The following is a 21,271-nucleotide window of genomic DNA, read 5'->3' as shown; positions in this document are numbered from 1 at the left end:
CTGTACATTTACTTTTTCTTATGCAGTTTTTAAAAGGTTGCATTACACTTACTATACTGAATTAAGTTTACTGGACATAGAACATTTTTATCACAACTACCGTATATGTTAATTTAGAACTGAAGAAACAAATTCAACCCTTTCATTTCCCCATCTAGACACACTGATCTAATTGAAGAACTGATTTCATCTTGGCCCTCAGTTCTTCCTATTATTCATACCAAAGCACTTTAAGGAGACAATTACAGTTTAATAGAAGTTTCCACACTGCTTTGCACTTTCAGAATTTTAATTATAGATTGGAAAGCCATACATTCTCCATAAAGCTCAGCAGAAAAATTATAACTGATTCTGAACATATCAGAACTGTTTACAAATTTTTTGATAACAGATTTTTTAAAATGCTAGGCAGTAGATTGAAATTAAAAAAACGGTGCTTAGGTAGAGTCTTAATGTAAACATGTTATATATTGCACAGAAATACGTGGAAGCTACTAATTTTACTGAACACTGATGAGGTAGTGTTTACTGAGTTCAGTGGAGTTTCTTTCCAATTATGTGTGTAATGGAATGCAATTTTATACCGGTGCTTCTAACAGTATTTTTCAGCTGTAGCATCAGAAGATACTTCAATGATAATATATTAATCATAAATTTCATGAGCTTTATAAAAAAAACTAATGGGAGAACGCCTTGAAAATCAAGCCATTCACTAGAATGTTGCAAAAGCACGTAGTGTTCTTCAAATATGTCATTTACATTTAGGCACAATATCAGTAACTAGTAAACTATAAATGTTTAGACTATTTTATAGGTAGTTATTAGATATAGTGTTTCAATTCATGTAAGTGATCACATACAGAGAAATTTCTGCAATCTTCTTTCTTTTTGGTTAATTCAAGATGATTCTCTGCAAACCATTAGTAAAACACAGGTACTGCCCAACTACCAACATCTTACGTCTAGGAGTTGAATATCCCCGAAGACTTCCAATATACGGATCTTGTCAAGTTGCTTAAATCGATGTTTGTACTCTAGGATATGTGTGCCATTGATAGCAACATTATATTGATGATCTTTGCAGAAAATTAACAGCTGAAATTCAGAAGGATAACGTCAATAGCAATAGAATCAATTTTGGGGACAAAAAGGTCTGTAGAGATTCTCAAGTCAACCAGGTGACTGCTGTCCCAAAGGTACTTTTTCAGGTGGCAAGTGAACTTTGTTTTCTCTCTTGAAGACATTTTGCTTCTCATCCAAAAAGCTTCTTCAGCTCTGACAGGAACTGTAGAATTCCCAACTATCCTGTCAGAACTGAAGAGGTTCTTGGATGAGAAGTGAAATGTCTTCAAAAGAAAAATGAAAAACTTATGGGGCATTTCAAGACTCTTTGTAAAGGAAAGAATACAAATACAATGCAATATCACTAAATTGATTCATCTTTCAGGAATCCTTTTATCAAATCATGGGGCTACCTTTGAAGAGTGTTCAGGAACTTCAAACCGTCCAAAATGCAGCCACGCGAGCGGTTATGGGCCTTCCAAGGCATACCCATATTTCACTATCACTCCACGGACTGCGTTGGCTGCTGATTAGTTTCTGGACACAATTCAAAGTGTTGATTATGACCTACAAAGCCCTACATGGCATCAGACCAGATTACTGCTGAGACCGCCTTCTGCTGCATGAACCCCAGCTTCCGGTCAGGTCCCACAGAATTGGCCTCTGGGTCCCATCAACCAGACAATGTCGGTTGGTGGGACCTAGGGGAAGAGCCTTCCCTCTGGAGGCCCTGACCCTCTGGAATCAGCTCCCCCCAGAGGTTCGCACTGCCCCTGCCCTCCTTGCCTACCGAAAAAGTTTAAAGACTCATCTATGTCACCCGGCCTGGGATCATTAGATCTTCCCCCCCAACCAATGAGTGTTTTAGTGTATTTCATGGAGTGAGTGGTAATGAATGTCTTTAATTATATTGGAACTTTTAGTGTTTTTAAAATTATATTAATTGGATCTAGATGTACTGTTATGTTCTCTTTAATATGTTGTGAGCCGCCCCAAGTCCCCGGAGAGAGGCGGCATACAAATCAAATAAATAAATAAAGAAGTATACTTCACTATTTTTTTATTTGATTGATAGATTTAAATGCCATCCCTCTCCGAGGATTCCCTTGAACGATTTTATAGTGTTTAAATCGACTTTCTAAATGTATCCATAAAACTTGTTGGTCTACAGCAGTGTTTCCCAACCTTGGCAATTTGAAGACATCTGGACTTCAACTCCCAGAATTCCCCAGCCAGCATTCGCTGGCTGGGGAATTCTGGGAGTTGAAGTCGAAATATCTTCAAGTTGCGAAGGTTGGGAAACACTGGTCTACAGCACACTACGTTGCAATACTGAAGCTACAAATATAGTTCTTTCTGTTGCATCCAGTAGGTTGCCAAACCTATCTTAAAACTTAAAAAAGAACACTAATGCAAACATTTGGATATCATTTTGTTTCTAGAGAGTTATCAATTTCTGTGCATTGAAGAGTTATAACTGACCATCTTAGGGTCTAATACAGAGATATTTAATTCCCAGAATTCTTGAATTAGCCATGCTGGCTCAGGAATTCAGAAGTTGAAGTCCATGGGAATGATTTTCCATATATTTTATGAAGTCCAAATGTGTTTTTCCATGCATTTCATGGCAATTTTAATGCCAGTTATTCATATATATGGCCACCCAACTCCAGCACTAGTTTTAGTTAAAATCTAAAATATTAATAAGCAATATAAAGTTTAGTTCTTACCTCAAAGTACATTTCTGGGCTGAAAGGAAAATGAGCAATAGATCTTTCCTCTTCTCCCCAGCTATTGAACAGGTAAGAATTTCTCACAAAAATATTATCTTTTATTCGGGGATTCAAATGAAGAGCAATATCACTTGACTCACTCGGCTTAAGGTTAATTGCAAAGCTGAAAATAAAAATGGTGACATCAATGATGTAGCCTTAGCCTTCCTCCAACTTAGTGGCCTCTTATATTTAGCTCTGCAGTTCACATTAGCCCTCCTTTCTGTTCATTCCTGCCTTCACCCAGGATGGAACTGTATTTTTATCTCTTTCCTGCCAACATTTCATTTTATATTAAACTGTACTATCACTTTGCTGGTGATATTTAAGTCAGTTTCAAGTTTAAGCTTCAGCCCTAACCTTAATGAATAGATTGCCTTGATGTTGGAGACCCATAGCTCAAGAACCTTGTTATGACAAAAATCACAGCCACCAATTGGCTTCAGCCCACAATTCAACTAGCTTATTGAAATCTTCCTGCCTTTGATTCAGAATATAGATTAATAGAATAAGCAATAGACATTTCCCTGCCAGATGATAACTCTTGTTAGCTTCCGTGCAAGCTGGGGAAATAACAATTTAGAACTGTGCTCTAGGATATTACAGTGTAAGACATTACAGTGTGAATATATGTCTGTTTAAGCAGTTGGCAGGTGGGAATTAAGCTGAACAGATGACAGAAGGCTAGTACTTTTTCTGTTGGCCACATGTCTACACTAGACCCAAAAATCACTCCTAAGAGAGAAATATTTGTTGAATCAATTGGTGGAGGGAGGGGAAGAAGCAAATTGATTAAAGGTTTTACATATCCAAAGTTAAGGATAACCAACATATCAAATCTCTGGGCCAGTATGCAGAACAAGATGACTGACGGGAGGATGATTTATCATTTGGCAAAATCATTGCTGAAAACAGAAACATAGAAGACTGATGGCAGAAAAAGACCTCATGGTCCATCTAGTCAGCCCTTATACTATTTCCTGTATTTTATCTTACAATGGATATATGTTTATCCCAGGCATGTTTAAATTCAGTTACTGTGGATTTACCAACCACGTCTGCTGGAAGTTTGTTCCAAGGATCTACTACTCTTTCAGTAAAATAATATTTTCTCATGTTGCTTTTTATCTTTCCCCCAACTAACTTCAGATTGTGTCCCCTTGTTCTTGTGCTCACTTTTCTATTAAAAACACTTCCCTCCTGGACCTTATTTAACCCTTTAACATTTAAATGTTTCAATCATGTCCCCCCTTTTCCTTCTGTCCTCCAGACTATGCAGATTGAGTTCATTAAGTCTTTCCTGATACGTTTTATGCTTAAGACCTTCCACCATTCTTGTAGCCCATCTTCGGACCCATTCAATTTTGTCAATATCTTTTTGTAGGTGAGGTCTCCAGAACTGAACACAGTATTTCAAATGTGGTCTCACCAGCGCTCTATATAAGGGGATCACAATCTCCCTCTTCCTGCTTGTTATACCGCTAGCTATGCAGCCAAGCATCCTACTTGCTTTTCCTACTGCCCGACCACACTGTTCAGCCATTCTGAGAATGTCAGAAATCACTACCCCTAAATCCTTCTCTTCTGAAGTTTTTGCTAACACAAAACTGCCAATGCAATACTCAGATTGAGGATTCCTTTTTCCCAAGTGCATTATTTTAAGGCCAATGGGAAGCACCAGGATTGTTGCTCTTTCAGCATCTCTAGTTCTTTCATCCCTGTATAAACTAAATTAATGTAAACTGCTTTCCAGATAAGTAGAATGTTATTCTCTAACATTATAAATCTGGGGGTGATATTAAAGTGCATGGTTTTTAGGTTAAAGATATACTGTATATTTTAGGTTAAGGACATACATGTTGAGATTAATATAGTTTGTTACGAATTCAGTAAAGTTTATCTCTAGACGTTTAGGAATGAATTACAAACACCTCCATTGAAATAATGCCAGCATGTAAAATATTCAATGTTACAAATAATGTATTCCAATGCACTACTAACCCATTTGCTTTTTCTTTAACTTCTCCTTTAATAGCGATTGTTCGTCCGGGCTCAACAGAATAATCAAGTTTTGCTGAATAAGGAATGATCTGAAAATATAATCAGGCCCAGAGTTACCTATGCCAAAAAACTAATAAGCTGCAGATTATATACAATCTATTATGCATCTGAGGTTTCTGGTACTTACATATTACTTAAGGCATATAATAATTAAAACAAAGACAAGACAATAATAATTAAGGGAAAATAAAAACAAGCATTATTCACAATTATTACCCATTTACAGATTTATGGCAGTTCACATTCAGAAATGATCGGAACAAGCCTACTTTCCATTTGGTTGCAACAAGCGTTCTCTTACTCCCTTAGATTTAAAACAGTGATGCTCAAAGACAACCATCAGCTCTCAATGTCTCTGTACTGTACACTGTCCATGTGATGGATAAAACTATTAAACATAAGGGAGGGGGTCAACGTTCTTCCTCAATTCAGAGCTTTTAACATGTCACTTTTTAATTTTTCACAAATGCTTCTTCAATTTCTTTCCAGTAAGGCTGTTGTTGAAGCCATTTCCCATTTGAGGCAAAGCAGCTTAGAACAAATATTTGAGTTTAAACAAAACTTAATGGTAGCCTAATCCTCTAGAATGAGTTAAGCCAAAAGTAAACACATAACAAAAAATTGCGGGATATATGGAAGATATAATCTCAATGTAAACAGACTTTTATTTAATCAAACTTAATTATGTCCTCACCCTGTCATTCAGCTTGAAGAGTGTGCTTCAACTGGAAAAAGATTGTGTAATATGCACAAACAGATACAGTACATTCGTGTACAATACTGGAAACTTTGAAGCAACTATATTTCTTTCAATCTAAGTTTGGTTCTTATAAAGAACTATTATACAATAAAGATGAGTGAGGAGACAATCTGGAGCCTAACGAGGGTAAAAACAGCCTCCCCCGCATCCGCAAAGGCCAAAAACACCCTCCCAGAGCCTCCGCATGACCCCTGTTCTTATCTGGCATCCAAAATGGGCAACATGGAGACTCCTGTGAAGGGAGGAGTGGCATGGGCAGAGCCAGCCAAAAATTAGCTGGAGCTCAGCTAGGACAACAAATCGCATGCCCGCAGATATGGCTCTGCGTGCCACCTGTGGCACGCATGCCATTGGCTCGTCATCACGGATCTAGATCAAAATAGTGGATTTTCTATACTTTACATATAGCTAATTTCAGTATTGGAAAGACAAATAAACATATGGCCAACTATTCAAGCAATTTATGAATTAACGACATCAATATAGATTAGCTATCGGTAATTCTAACAAAATATGGTTTCCATTCATCAAAGTGTCTTTTCTACAACTTTATATATGTGTATATGTCTATGAATATATCCACTGTACATTTTTCTTTCTTCTTTTAGCTTTTTTTCTTCTATAATTTTATGTATTCTTTTTGTATTTAATTTGGATAGGAAAGCAACAATTTATGAAGAGCCTGACTGGGTCTATCATAAAAAAGTTAAGCTTATCTCTTTTTCAACACGAATCCCAGCGACCAGTTAGGTCCCACAGAGTTGTCCTTCTCCGGGTCCTGTCAACTAAACAATGTCATTTGGTGGGACCCAGGGGAAGAGCCTTCTCTGTGGTGGCCCCGACCCTTTGGAACCAACTCCCCCCAGATATCAGAGTTGCCCCCACCCTCCTAGCCTTTCGTAAGCTCCTTAAAACCCACCTCTGTTGTCAGGCATGGGGGAATTGATATTTTCCCTCCCCCTAGGCTTATAAAATTTATGTATGGTATGCTAGTATGTATGATTGGTTTCTAAATTGGGGTTTTATAAATTAATTAAATATTAGATTTGTTACATTGTATCATTATTGCTGTGAGCCGCCCCGAGTCTGCGGAGAGGGGCGGCATACAAATCTGATAAATAAATAAATAAATAAAACAAATGGGGGAAATAGATATACTTCAACCTGACCTCAATAAGGGACTATACAAATTCTCTCTTGTGATCCTCATTAATGAAATATTAAAATGCATGTTAGATGATGCAATTGTTAGATAGATTTGTAATTGACCAAATGATCACACAAGAGAGTATTCATAAATAATTCCACATTAGGTTGGGAAGTACTACTGAATAGAGCACCAGAAGTCCCTATTTTGGATCTTGGAAGTACACAGGATAAAATTTAACAAGAAATACGAATATCTACACCTGGAAAAAGATGAGGGAAAGAAAAATGAGTAGAGTGGGACCAGCAATGGTCCTACTGTACTCTTTTTTAGTCGGACAACATTTGGAATATTGTGTCCAGTTCTGGGCACCACAGCTATGCATTAGCAAACAAGTCTTGGAATAAGTACAAAGGAGGCCCTCAAAATGGTGAAGGAACTGAAAATCAAGTCCTATCTACCAGGATGAAAGAAACTGCATATGTTTAGCATACAGTACAGAAAGGAAGACTAAGGGAAAATATGATAGAAGTCTATTTAAAAGGCTGTTCTATAAAGGAGGGAGTAAATTTATTCTCTATTGCTTTGTAAAGCAGGATCAGATCAATGAATTGAAACTACAGGGGAAATGATTCAGGTTAGATATTAGGAGGAATAACCTGATGGGAAGAACTGTTAACTGGTGGTATAAGTTGCATCGGGAAATAGTAGATGCTCCTTGGAACACTTCAGACAGAGACTAGATGAGTCTTCACCAAGCAGGCAACAAGGTAACCTTTGCGGTCACAATTCTATAGATTTATTTCAAGGAACTCTAGTGTGGCTTTCGCAAATGGCAAAAAACTATCAAAAGAAACTGCCCTGCAGGACAATTTGAATGCAGCCATTGTGGTTTGCTAAACCAGCATTTGTTTGATTTATGTGGCATGCAATAAGAGTTATTCAATAAACCACGGCTTAGCAGAATTTTGAATCCAGTCCCTGAGTCTTGTCAGAGGGGTGACAAATCATATATCAGCTATGCCCTGATCACTCCTGTGTGCAAATAGCATTGCAGTGAAAAAGTTTACATTAAGATAAAGAAAAGTTCATGTCGTTTTATGTTCATTTTCATTTTGTAACACGCCCAGAAATCAGAAGTGCAAACAAGCGAAGTGCCATCTGTGGGATGCAGGCAGCAGGCAAAACCGCACCCCCTCCAATCCGCAGAAAAACCTCTCTCCACAGAACTAGTCCCTGGTGCCCAAAAGGTTGGGGAGGGGGGGGGGGCACTGCTATAACACGTTCTAAAATTTGCATTTAGAAAGATACTTACAAATTGGGAGCTATCAAGTACATCTTCCTGTATAGAAAAAGAGAGAGTTTTAAATATAAAATAAGAAAACAGAATTGTAAACTTAGCGAATACATTTCCCACGTGATCCCTTTTGGCGACCTTCTAACAAGCAATGGGGGCAGCCAGATTCACTTAACAACCATGTTACTAACATACCAACTGAAGTGATTCACTTAACAACTATGGCAAGAATAGTTATAAGATGGGGCAAAACTCCCTTAACAAATATCTTGCCTAACAACAGAAACTTTGGGCTCAATTGTGGTCACAATTCAAAGTGTTGGTTATGACCTATAAAGCCCTTCATGGCATCGGACCACAATATCTCTAGGACCGCCTTCTGCCACACAAATCCCAGCGACCAGTTAGGTCCCACAGAGTTGGCCTTCTTCGGGTCCCGTCGACTAAACAATGTTGTTTGGCGGGACCCAGGGGAAGAGCCTTCTCTGTGGCGGCCCCAACTCTCTGGAACCAGCTCCCCCGGAGATTAGAACTGCCCCCACCCTCCTTGCCTTTCGTAAACTCCTTAAAACTCACCTCTGCCATCAGGCATGGGGGAATTGAGACATCTCCCCCGGGCCTATACAGTTTATGCATGGTATGTTTGTGTGTATGTTTGTTTTTAATAATGGGGGTTTTAGTGTTTTTAAATTATTAGATTTGTTGGACATTGTTTTATTGTTGTTGTGAGCCGCCCCGAGTCCCCGGAGAGGGGCAGCATACAAATCTAATTAATTAATTAAGTAATTAATTAATAAGTTGAGGACTACCCATACTTTGTCCAACTGTATATAAATATAAAATATAAATGACATATTTTTTTAAAATGTACACACTGAATTTGCTTTTAATGTCCATTTTGTTTACAATAGTCATATTTACAATGTAAAAATATAAAATGCAGTGTGTTGTTAATTTCTTCATAATTGTTTTTATACACTATTGCTGTAATTTGATCTTTTAGATCAAGACAGCTCCTTATACTGAATGCGTGGGCAAATTGCATGTTTCAATTCATAATTCTATTTATGAAGCGAATGGTTCAATCCATTCTATTCACATCATGAATTTATACCTTGCATACCAATATAATAAGAAATAAAATAAATATTTTATACTTAGAGCAGTGCCAAAATAACAGATTGTCTCTTGTAATAACTCACCTTGTTGGAGACAAATCCAATCAATGTAATTTTCACTTTTCCAGATATTGCAAGAGTGTCGATTTTTTCCAAATTAATCTTATGTTTATACAGCAACACATGCCTTCTATTAACTGACACCTGTAAAAAATAGCCAAATAAAATTTGAATGTTTAACACAGAAGCACTGATAAAGTTTAGATAACAAATTATTTTAAAATTTGTTAATTTAAAATTAAGGCATTTGATTAAAAAGTGGCATTTTAATTATGACACTAATTTAGTCATAGCTACACTACAGTTAGCAAACTATGATTTAAAGCCAAGATCAGTGTTCCCTGTGTCTATAACACTGAGCTCATAATAGGGCAACTCTATCAATATCAAAATGCCACTTAAATAGTTGAGCTAGTTTCAAACTAGATTTTGATTTTCTTTCTCTCTTCCTTACTCCCATTCTTTTTCTTTCTCTTTTCCTTCCTCTCTTTTTTCTATCTGTTTCTCTCTCTTCCTCTCTTCCTCTCTCTCTCCTTCCCTCTCACTCTTTCCCTCTTGGCTTCTGGGCAGGTTTGGAAAACTCTGAGTTGATGATGATTTTTAAGTGAGCGATTGCTCACTGCTCAGCTTAGAGGGAACTATGGCTAAGATAGGAAAACCTTTTGTTTGAAGGTTGCAATTTGTTTCTTCTGATCAGCACGAAGGTCACAATAGGTGTGGCTGGTGATTCTACAATAACAGTACAGTAGCCAAACTTTCCAAATCTTATTTTTAGCATGTCAGGATAATTGAAATAATTGATGGCTGTAAGGCTACCACAACAAAACCTCTGACAATTTGAGGGGGAAATAATCAATCTAACTCTTGAGGGGGTTCCAACTTTTTTGGGAGGGTCTGTTTATATCTCTGCAAATAATTGAAATATTCATTTGCCTTTGCAAGTGTTGTGGTTAGCTCTGGCCCAGCTCCTGCCCCAAGGACTGTGGATGTGGGGGAGACATCCACATGCTGCAGGCCTGTTTTGCTCCCGGTGGAATCTGCTGGTGAAGGCTACTCTGACCAAGAAGACATGAGTGACAGGGAAGAGAAGAGTGTGGCAGACAGCTCAGAAGGAGATCAATTATCTAGCTCCTCCTTGGATTCAGAACAAGAGTTAATGATACAGCCACGCATGCGGAGAGCGATGCATAGGCAACAACAACTGAGAGATTATTAACAAAGAAAATGAGGCCACCTGTGGTTGGGTGGGGCTGTGGTAATTAGTGAGGCTGCTATAAATAGCAGCCTGTGGGTTTGGCCATTGTGGAGGATTATCTGATCCTTGTGTTTCGTGCCTGCTTTGCTGACTTTGACCTTTGTGTGCTGATTTTTTCCCGCTTTGAAACTAAACCAGAGCAAAGTGTGTTTCACTTTGTGAAAGAAGAAGGACTGTGAATTGCGTCACAGCTGTAAGCTAAGTATCAAAGAACTGATAAGGCACTTGTACAAATTACCAGTTTGTTTGGAGACAAGTGCTCTTTGCTATACCAAAAGAGTGCTTCGATTATTTGCATTTTCGGTATAAAGAACATTGTTTTGACTTTTCAAACGGGTGTGTGTCTGAAATTGTATCTGTGCATTTTCGGGAGGATTCTACCAGAGAGCTCGACAGAACAGCAAGACCTGAAGCATCTCTTTTCTGAAATGTTTGCTATCTTTGAGGGGCTCTTGAGATCACAGCTGGAAGGCTGCAGCCACACACAGCCTGCAAATCCCTACTTATATGTGAATTAAAGGAGTGCCTATACATCATTCTCTAGTGGTTAGATTTCAAGCTGCTAATAAAATGCCAATCATCCACTGGGTTGAATCTTGCCCAACCTTGCATTAAGATCACCTCTGGCTTATTAGGAACAGCATTATTTAACACCAACCAGTAGAACAAGATAGGAGGAATAGTTACTTGCAGAGAAGGAAATGCCCTTTGTTCCTATCCACCTGGCATATAGAAGTCATATTCAAGAGTGCCATTCATTCTGAAATATATGGTTCTTACATGAGTGCAATTTGGCAGTTCATATCTCAACAAGCTCAGCCATCCTTCCAAGGTGTGCACAATAAGGATCCAGATTATTGGGGGCAATATGATGACTCTATAAATTGCTTAGAGAGGGCTGCAAGCAATATATAAGGCTAAGTGCTATATGCTCTACTCCTAAAAAACCGAAAAAAAGCATAAGAGATTTTTTTTTCTCCTTCCACCAACAGGCAAAATGTCTTTCATGTTGGGGTTTGATTGCATAGTTATGGGATGGATAGATATTTTTGTGTTTGCTGTTTTGTTGATAGCAGTGATTTAAATTAGATTTCAATTAAATTCAGTTAAATGCATTTGAATGTTTTGATTACTAAGCATCTTGCAAGTTATTAAAAAGCCAAAATGTGGGATATATAAGCTAAATAAATACAATATTAAGAGCACTAATCCAGAAAGTATCTAACCAAAAAATGAAATTTAAATAAAATTAATTAGTTAGTACTCCCAGTGAAATCAAAATAACTTAAGCCTAAACTTAAATCTAACCTGTTGAAACCAATGGGAGCGCAGTATATAGTTGCAGTTGTACAGGACTTATTGAATTTGTATAGCTAACTGGCTAATTAAATGATTAAATCCTAGCAATTTACCTGGAATTTATCATGGCGAACCATAAAAACTATCTCAAAAGGTTTTGTTTTTTCGAATGGCATCTCATAAGTGATCTCTTCTGTACCCCATCTTTCCTTCTGCAAGGTATTGCAAACCATGCAACCAGACCTTTTGAACCGAGGGTTGAAATGAAAGGCTATATCTGCACGAGGTTTTGTACTGTTGCCACACTGAAAGTCTACCTGGAACCTAGTAAAGTCAAACACACTGGAGTCAATGCAATTTTATTGAAGCAGCAAACAATCTCTAGAAATTGAGAACCTGCAAGCTGTTGCCTCCATATTCCACCCTTGTTAAATGAACTTAGAATTTTGAGCAGGATCAGCAGGAACTTCATTCTGTAGCCTGCCCAGACTCATGGTGGCATCTTCAGACAACAATATATAAGATTTAAAAGCCTTGTTTTTAACTTCTGATATGATCTCCAACAAGTGGACAGAGTTTTCTTATAGGACCATGGACATCCCCAACATAATACACTTATGACTATGCCCATTCTATAAGACAGTGTCATAACTCTAGCTAATATTTCCAAAAGTTATTACTTGTGTAGGCATATCTTAAAACAGGGGTGTCAAACTCACAGCCCACGCCCACTCCTGATTTACTGAAAGGGGGGAAAGTCCCGATACTTCACGTGACGACGACATGAACTTGACACCCATCTTAGAAACATTAAGCTCATTTATTTTCACATGTGTATTTCTTATCCAATAGTATAAGATGGACTCTTGCATATACCGGTAGTACTAAAATCAATTACTTTATATATGCAAATGTTAGTTTGTGGACTGGTTTAACAAAATAATGTAAACGCTGTCATCAGAAAATTTGAGATCCAGTATCAACTAACCATCATTATTGTAGGGAATGCTTAACATTCCTCAAAAGCTTTAATTTATCAAAAGAAAGACCGAACCATTTCAATCAATAAGCAAATGTATATGGTGCTTGCCCACAATTTCTTACACAATAGCTTTTAATAAAACATATATTTTCAATTTTACCTCTCTGAATCTTCAGGAACAAGTCCATGGATTATTACAAGATCTCCAGGTGAAAGACCATCAATTAAGGTCCCAGCATATGGAACAACCTATTTTAAAAAGAGAGGATGTGTAATTTCTAGCCTTGCAAGTTAAAATTAAACATTTTTCACAAGGGTTTTTTTTAAATCTAAATATAGCCAAAAAAATAGTATGCTCTTCCAGTTTAGTCAGTTCAGACAATCTCTTCCTAAGGATAATTCCTAAAATTCAGAATCTCTAAATCAAGATGTGAATATGCAAGATCAACATTTCTCTGACCTGACCCATTCATTTTCACTCAACTGCTGAGAATAAGGAGTTAGACATGAAAGCAAAATTAGATAGCTATGTGCACCAACACTTAAGCAAGAAAGCATTGCCATGGATCTTCATTGTAATATATGACTTCAAGGCAATCAATACAATCAAATCAGTTTTATAATAAGCCATGTAGAACAAGTCATCAGTATAAAAGCTAGATTAAGGTTTGAGAGCTAAAATTATTCTAAACCAAACAATTGGGAAACATATTTCACAAGGCAGGGTTCAAAGTCTACTTTTCTGCTCTACATGAAAATTCTATTGTAATTTGCTGTCCTTATTCTTGTCATCTCTTTTCCCCAACCTCCCAGTTCAGAAATCCCCCTTTTAAAGACTGAATGAGGTCAATAAGGAAGAAGAAATAATCACTGGGTTCCGGACTGTCCTGTGAAAATTGTCCAAAGACATCATGTTCTCTCTTCTCAGCTTTAGAAGTTTGTAGGTTCTGTATGATCCAAATGCAAACAATATCTGAAAGGTAAAGTTGTACAGCTACATTAATTGAACATAACTGAATATGTAAGTATATTGAGAGAACCATGAAAGGAAAGGAAACACAAAGAAAATGTTTGGAAAGAGAATATGATAGAAAAACCTTTGTTATCTTTGAGTATTAAGTTATCTAGAGAACAAATATAAACTACTGCGGGAGACTTAACGTTATTAAGCTACTGAGTTGACAGTCATCTAAAACTCCAAGCTTTTCAATCAGTGTGGGCTATCTCTTGACAAACGAACATTTAAAGCAACATCCGGAAAAGTTCCAAGGAAAAGATGTTTTTAAAATGCCCAGAACTTAAATTGTCTCACACTTAAGTGTGAACTCAAAGAAAAAGTTAGCACTGCTACTATGATCACAGGTTTCTTTAAAGAATCACTATGATTTTCCTCCACATACCCAGTGTCTTCCCTAATTGCCATTTCATATATGAAATGGGAGCAGTTATGCATGTTCTTAGAATGGCAAATATTACACTTCTGCTCTCTACACCTTACTTTCTTCACGTCACACTTTGCTTCTGGATCCAATTCAAGCTGATGATTTTTATCTTCAAAGCTCTTTGTGGCATAGGTTTAGGTCAGTGGTAGGCAAAGTTGGCTCTTCTAGGACATGTGGACTTCAACTCCCAGAATTCCTGAGATACCATGATTGGCTCAGGAATTCTAGGAGTTGAAGTCCACAAGTCATAGAAGAGCCAACTTTGCCTACCCCTGGTCTAGGTTATTTGAGGGATCAACTCTCTCACCTCTGCCAATCCCAATCAGATCCATCAGAAAATATGACACAGGATGCTATCTGGTAGGGAGCTGCACTTGGCTGCCTCAAATTTTAGGCTTTTATTAGCATTTTAAAAAGTGACATTCATTCTTTTAACAAGGGGGTTTTTTTACTTTAAAAAAGCATGTTTTTCTCTACCGTGTATCCCTGAAAATAAAATCCTGACTTTTTTGAACCCTGAAACAAGCGCTTGGCCTTATTACCATGCACTCAAAAGCCCAATTGGGGTTATTATCAAAGGATGTCTTATTTTGGTGGAAACAGGGTAGGTAGTTTGTTTTGGCAGGCAAGAAAGTCCTTTTTCAGGCAACTTCACAACAGAAAGTGTATACTGAAATTCCTTGAATAATATGTACTTCAAAGTCTTAAGAAAGATACAAAGCAGCTGGGAAAGAGTAAAGTAACCAACAAATTCCCATAAATGTGGAATATGGTATTATCTAGAATCAATGTTTTCTATTATTCGGGTCTAACATGTTATTGTGTTTTACTGTTATCGTGTGTTACTGCAACGCATTAGGGAATGAATGTATCATTTGTTTTCATAGAAGCCTTGACTCCTCTCCCCCTTAAATGTTTTTTGCTTTGCCTGTTCTACTTGGTGATTCATATTTTGGGATGGGCAAAAAAGTCCCTTTGCAAAGATAAAGGTCACTCTCAAATTCAGAAGTCAAGTTCTTATTAGCTTATCCACTAACTGACTTCCCCATATTCAGCTCTCCAGGCCTTTTTTTTCCCTAAAGCAAAGACTCAACACCATCACAAGACTTTTTCGTTACCAGAAGACACTACCAAAATAACTCACGATGAACTATGTGGTGATGTGTCATGTTAGCCTCAAGGCCAAGGGAGACAACCCTGTGAAATCTTGTGGTCTCTTAAAGCAGTGTTTCCCAACCTTGGCAACTTGAAGAGATCTGGACTTCAACTCCCAGAATTCCCCAGCCAGCAAATGCTGGCTGGGGAATTCTGGGAGTTGAAGTCCAGATCTCTTCAAGTTGCCAAGGTTGGGAAACACTGTCTTAAAGGACCACTTACAATATTACATTACAATACCGTCTAATTTTTAATAAGCAAAACAGCCACTTTAGTGAATTTCCCAACCAACTCCCTTAATTAATTTTCTTTTTTAAAAAACCAATCACATAGCACCAAGAGACTGGATAATATCAAATTATCCACTAATAGTAATAATGATGATGATAATAATAATAATAATAGTAGTAGTAGTAGTAATAACAATTATAATAATAATATAATAACAACAACAACAATAATAATAGTTATAGTTATAAAATAATAAAAAGTGTGGATCATGGATGTTGCCATACCAGGTGACAGTCGAATTGAGGAAAAACAACAAGAAAAACTTAGCAGATATCAGGATCTTAAAATCGAACTACAACGACTCTGGCATAAACCAGTACAGGTGGTCCCAGCAGTAATTGGGTGCTGTGCCAAAAGACCTCAGCCAGCATTTGAAAACAATAAACATAGACCAAATCACCACCTGTCAGTTGCAAAAAGCGTACTTGGATCTGCACGCATCATAGGAAAATAACATCACACAGTCCGCTTGGGAAGCGTTAGACTTGTTTGACTTGTGATATTGTGATACAAAATCCAGCATATCAATCTCATTTGCTGTGTATTACTGTTTTTGTGAATATAATAATAATAATAATAATAATAATAATAATAGTAATAATAATAATAACAACAACAACAACAACAACAACACACTACAGGATTGTTGTGTACTAGCTGTCTCCATGGCAAATGGAGAAAACACTAAGCAATTTAACACTTTTGCACTGACCTTCTTTATCTTAATTAGCAAAGAAGGGGGGGGGGGATCACAAACTTCACCCTTTGCTGCTAATACTTTTTTTGAAGAGATGGATGCCCCAATGTCTATTGACAGTCAAGCAACAATCTACATCAGTGGTTCCCAACCTTTTTTTTGTCACTCCCCACCTAAGCATCCCTAAAATCCTATTGCCAGCCTCCCCCCCAACACACACACATATAATTCTTACTATTCAAAAAGTGAACTCATATTTTGTGAAGCTTAAACGGCCATTAACTTTGCTTAAAGAAGGTTCCGATGGCCCCCATTAAAAATCAAATTCCCCCCCTCCCACATTGGGAACCCCTGATCTACGTAAAAAGAGTTTTCTAAGACCCAAACCAGGTGAGTTCCTTGTAAATCAAAGTCAGATAAATTAAATTAAACGAGCAAACTCGCTATTGCTTTCTCTGATCCTGCTGGCCCTACCTTAAGCCAGTTTGAAGTTCCAGGTAAATTTCGCGCAGATCCAATTCGCTTGAGACCAACGGAATTGAATATCCACTGGATGGCGCGCGATCCACCACCTTTTCTTAAAGTTTCCCCTGACTTGATTCGCTTTCCCGTCCGCTCATCCAAAGCAGATGATTTTACTCCGAGCCGGCCGCTACCGTTTTCAGCTGCCTCTTTTTTTTTTTTTTTTGCTTTCAATTCTCTGCAGTTGCTCTACTGCGGATGCGTTCGGGTTCACTCACCTCCACGTCTGGGACAGACGCGCCCTCCTCGCCTTCCGGCCGAAAACCGCAGCGGTTGCTTTCACTTTACATATTCACCACGCTTCCCGATCCCCACGGTTTAAAATGGTGCCTCGGCATTCTTCCTTTTCCTGGGTCACAAGATTCCCCCCCAACAATGACATCATCCCGCCCCTCCCGCACTTAAAGGAACAAGAGTTGGATGAAACTTCGGAAAGCTGTTGTGGGTTTTTTGCATAGGATTTCATCGGCCCTGATTTAACCAACCCTGTCAACGACTACTTCAGCTTCAGCCACAACAACACATGAGCACAGAACAGATACAAACGTAATGTAAACCACTCTAAACTCAACTGCAGGAAATAGGACTTTAGTCATTGATGCATGGAACTCACTACCAGACTGTAGCATCATCACCTAAGCCAAGAGTAGGCAAAGGAACTCATATCGCATCTCAGACATCAACACCCTTGAAAATGTTCAAAGGTACTTCACAAGAAGAGCCCTTCATTCCTCCACTCGAAACAGAATACCCTACAAAACTAGACTTACAATCCTGGGTCTTGAAAGCTTAGAACTACGCCTTAAACATGATCTAAGTATTGCTCACAAGATCATATGTTGTCAGACTACTTCAGCTTCATATGCCTGTCAAACTACTTCAGCTTCAACCACAACAACACAAGAGCACACGAGCACACAACAACACACAAGAGCACACAAGAGCACACAACAACACAAGAGCACACAAGAGCACACAACAACACAAGAGCACACAACAGATTCAAGCTTAACATTAACCGCTCGAAACTTGACTCTAAGAAATATTACTTTAGTAATCGGGTTGTTGAAGCGTGGAACTCATTACCGGACTCCGTAGTGTCATCCCCTAACCCCCAAAAGTTTACCCTTAGACTATCCACGGTTGACCTCTCCAGATTCCTAAGAGGTCAGTAAGGGGCATACATAAGCGCACTAGAGTGCCTTCCGTCCCCTGTCCTATAGTCTCTCATATATCTCCTATTTCTTCTCTACTATATCCTCTATAACCTTCATTGTGTATTACAGTATTGTGTATTGGACATAAATAAATAAATAAAATAATAAAAATAAAATAAAGTTGGCTCTTCTATGACATGTGGACTTCAGCTTCCAGAATTCCTGACCTAGCATGGTTGGCTTAGGAATTCTGAGAGCTGAAGTCCGCAAGTCATAGAAGAGCCAACTTTGCCTACCCCTGACCTAACCCCCAAAACTTTGTGCCTACCTTTCCTGTCCTAGTGTCTTTTTTATCTTTTCTATCTCTACTTTATACTTATATTATGCTAAACATACAATACAATACTATATTTGTATGACAAATAAACAAACAAACAAACTTTACCCTTAGACTATCCACTGTTGACTTCTCCCGATTCTTAAGAGGTCAGTAAGGGGCGTGCATAAGTGCACCAGCGTGCCTTCTGTCCCTGTCCTAATGTTTCTTTTTTACTAGTATCATGTATATGAATATTATTATATCTTTGTATACCACCAATATTTATTTGACAAAACAAACAAACAAATAAATAAATCTTCAACAGCTATAGTAGAAGCAAGACGGAAGGAGTAGTGATGCCTTTAAACTTTGGGAAGACTCCTAAGCATACCATGGAGAGAATCAAGAAACCAATCCGGTGAATCATTGGATCAAATCAACCCAGAATTCTCACTGGAGGCCTTTTTTTTTTCTTATTTTCAATTTTTTTGATTTCATTTATTTTTCCTTATATGTATTCCCTTGATTTTGATTTCCAATTTTTTGAATTTTTCCCAAGGACCTTGAAAGGTTGATCTGTCAGTCATTTTATTCGCAAAATAAACCAGTGAAGATGTCTAAAGGTTTTCTAAGATAGAAAGGTTTCCACAAATACTTCCCTGAAAATAAGACAGCGTCTTATATTAATTTTTGCTCCCAAAGATGTGCTACATCTTATTTTCAGGGAATGTCTTTTTTTTTTTCAATGAAGAATTCACATTTATTGCTGAACCAAAAAAATGAACATTTATTATATACTGTACAGTAGTTGTCATCACAAACCAGCATAACCAGACAAACTGTGAATTCTATCAAGAATTTACTACTACCATACCATTATGTACTACTACCATGTTGGATGTGTTTTAAATCTGGTTGATGCACCGTTTTGGGATGCAATTTATGGACAGCAGTGTTATATATGTTCTGTTCGGGAATTCTGCAAAATGAAACGTCTCCTATGTCTTACTTTTGGGGGATGCCTTATATTAGGCAATTCTACAAAACCTCTCCTGTGTCTTACTTTCAGGGGTGACTTATTTTCGGGGAAACAGGGTAGAAAAGGGTAGTAGAAAGAAGAAAAATAGTTGCATTTATTAGAATAAGATGAACATATTCTTGCAGGGTGACTATCACCAGGTGTCACCCTCATGTTGGAGGATAGAATAGAATTCTTTATTGGCCAAGTGTGATTGGACACACAAGAATTTGTCTTTGGTGCATATGCTCTCAGTGTACACGAAAGAAAAAATACATCTGTCAAGAATCATGAGGTTCAACACTTAATGATTGTCATAGGGGGTCAAATAAGCAACGAGGAAACAATTAATATTACTAAAAATCTATTGCCACTGTCAGTCCTAGGAACTTTCCATTGAAGGAGAGGCATCAACTTCTCTTCATCTCGGCAGCAAAATATTATTGGGTTTGAAATAATGCTTACCTAACATGACTAAAGACTTTAATGCATTGCAGTACTACAATTCACCAATACGTGGAGTGAGTTGTCTTCTTTAGGCCATTCATGCTTAATTATGAAACACATGTTTCCTACCGAGGCAGCATTCTATAGTGGTACAGCTGTTCATAAATCTTTACCTACTAATTATTTTATAAGTCATTTTAATTTCAGAAACACATTTCAGAAACAAAGATTGTGGTGAGAATACAAGCAAACTCTCAAAAATAATATTCACACATACTACAGTGTGGTCAAAGAGAGAAAGTACAATGAAGAAACTAACTTACAGTGTATCAAATAGTTACGGCAGTAATCTTTGCAACGGCAGATTGGCATGTCAATATTGGCTTTGTTTGGTGGCTCATAAATTCATAAAATGTTGAAGAACTCTTCATATTACACAGTAGCTTCCTTGCCTGACCTCTGAAGGTCAGTGATAGCAAACATTGAAGTTAAAAGTGCTTGTTGGAGTCAGAGCAAAGCCGCCAGCAGAAATTTTATGAGTAGTTATAACCCAAACAAATTCCAATGAGGAAATTGGACAACAGTGGGATAATTCAGAAGTTAATGCTTGATTATAATTTCCTTCTGCTGGGTTGAGCAGATGTTTGCAAATACTTGGAGGTAAGCCAGGAATCTGAGCAAGACAATATGATGCATTCCCTGCTGGAAACACTGCCAATTCCTGTTTTAAAATATTTAAGGTTTTAATGTAAATCTAAATTAATCAAGTCTAGAGTATACAATATGGATGTATTATTGTAACTTAGATGCAGACTTAACATCTCATATAATCAAAATTACGGTAAATATTGGAGATGTAACCAAACACATAGTATGTGGTTTATTTGAAATGTGTATTGCTTTGATGATTACATAATATTTTGGATTAAATGGGAAATATTTTTAAAAAGAAAAATTATTGAAAAAGGAGAAAGGAAGAGGAAGGGAATAGGAAGGGAATCTATAACATCTCTCTGTATAGGAGGGGTGTCAAAATTGTGGCTCATGGGCTGGATGTGTCATGCACTGGACACCCCCATCTTAGTGAAGGGGAAAAGTTGCAATACGTCATGTGACGACAATATATCATTGCGAGTTTGACACCCCTGCTATAGGATCTGATTGGTTTTAAAATACCTGGCATATCACAGAAAAAATTAATTCCTTCCTTGTGAAAGTAAACAAATGGACAGTTCACTGAAAGGGCTTGTAATTTTCTAAGTGTATATACTGTATTACCTAAGAAGTGTTATTAACTGTCTTTATCAATTGTATATGGCTTGTTGTTATGCCCTTTGCTAAAAGGGCATTATAAATAAATATTCTTATTCTTATTCTTATTCTTATTATTATTGGAATGAATTAAGCATT

General features: G+C 37.5%; 1 protein-coding gene across 2 annotated transcripts; it reads right to left on the bottom strand.

Moving 5' to 3' along the window:
- Positions 1–271: 271 nt before the first annotated feature.
- On the bottom strand, positions 272–17,276 carry LGALS8 (galectin 8). Of its 2 annotated transcripts, none has more exons than XM_070733998.1 (9): positions 16,873–17,276; positions 13,685–13,786; positions 12,974–13,062; positions 11,945–12,155; positions 9,302–9,421; positions 8,118–8,144; positions 4,836–4,924; positions 2,793–2,958; positions 272–1,095 (listed from the first exon to the last, which is right to left on the bottom strand). In XM_070733998.1, the coding sequence occupies exons 2-9, from the start codon at positions 13,724–13,726 to the stop codon at positions 946–948; spliced, it is 894 nt and encodes a 297-aa protein (XP_070590099.1). In that variant the 5' UTR covers positions 13,727–13,786; positions 16,873–17,276; the 3' UTR covers positions 272–945. The 2 variants fall into 2 exon arrangements, with proteins under 2 accessions (XP_070590099.1, XP_070590100.1); XM_070733999.1 differs by having other exon boundaries at positions 17,139–17,276.
- Between the last annotated feature and the right edge of the window lie 3,995 nt (positions 17,277–21,271).

This window comes from Erythrolamprus reginae, chromosome 1, assembly GCF_031021105.1.
Source record: "Erythrolamprus reginae isolate rEryReg1 chromosome 1, rEryReg1.hap1, whole genome shotgun sequence".
NCBI classification, from domain to species: Eukaryota; Metazoa; Chordata; class Lepidosauria; order Squamata; family Dipsadidae; genus Erythrolamprus; species Erythrolamprus reginae.
This window is presented reverse-complemented; position numbering and strand designations above follow the sequence as displayed.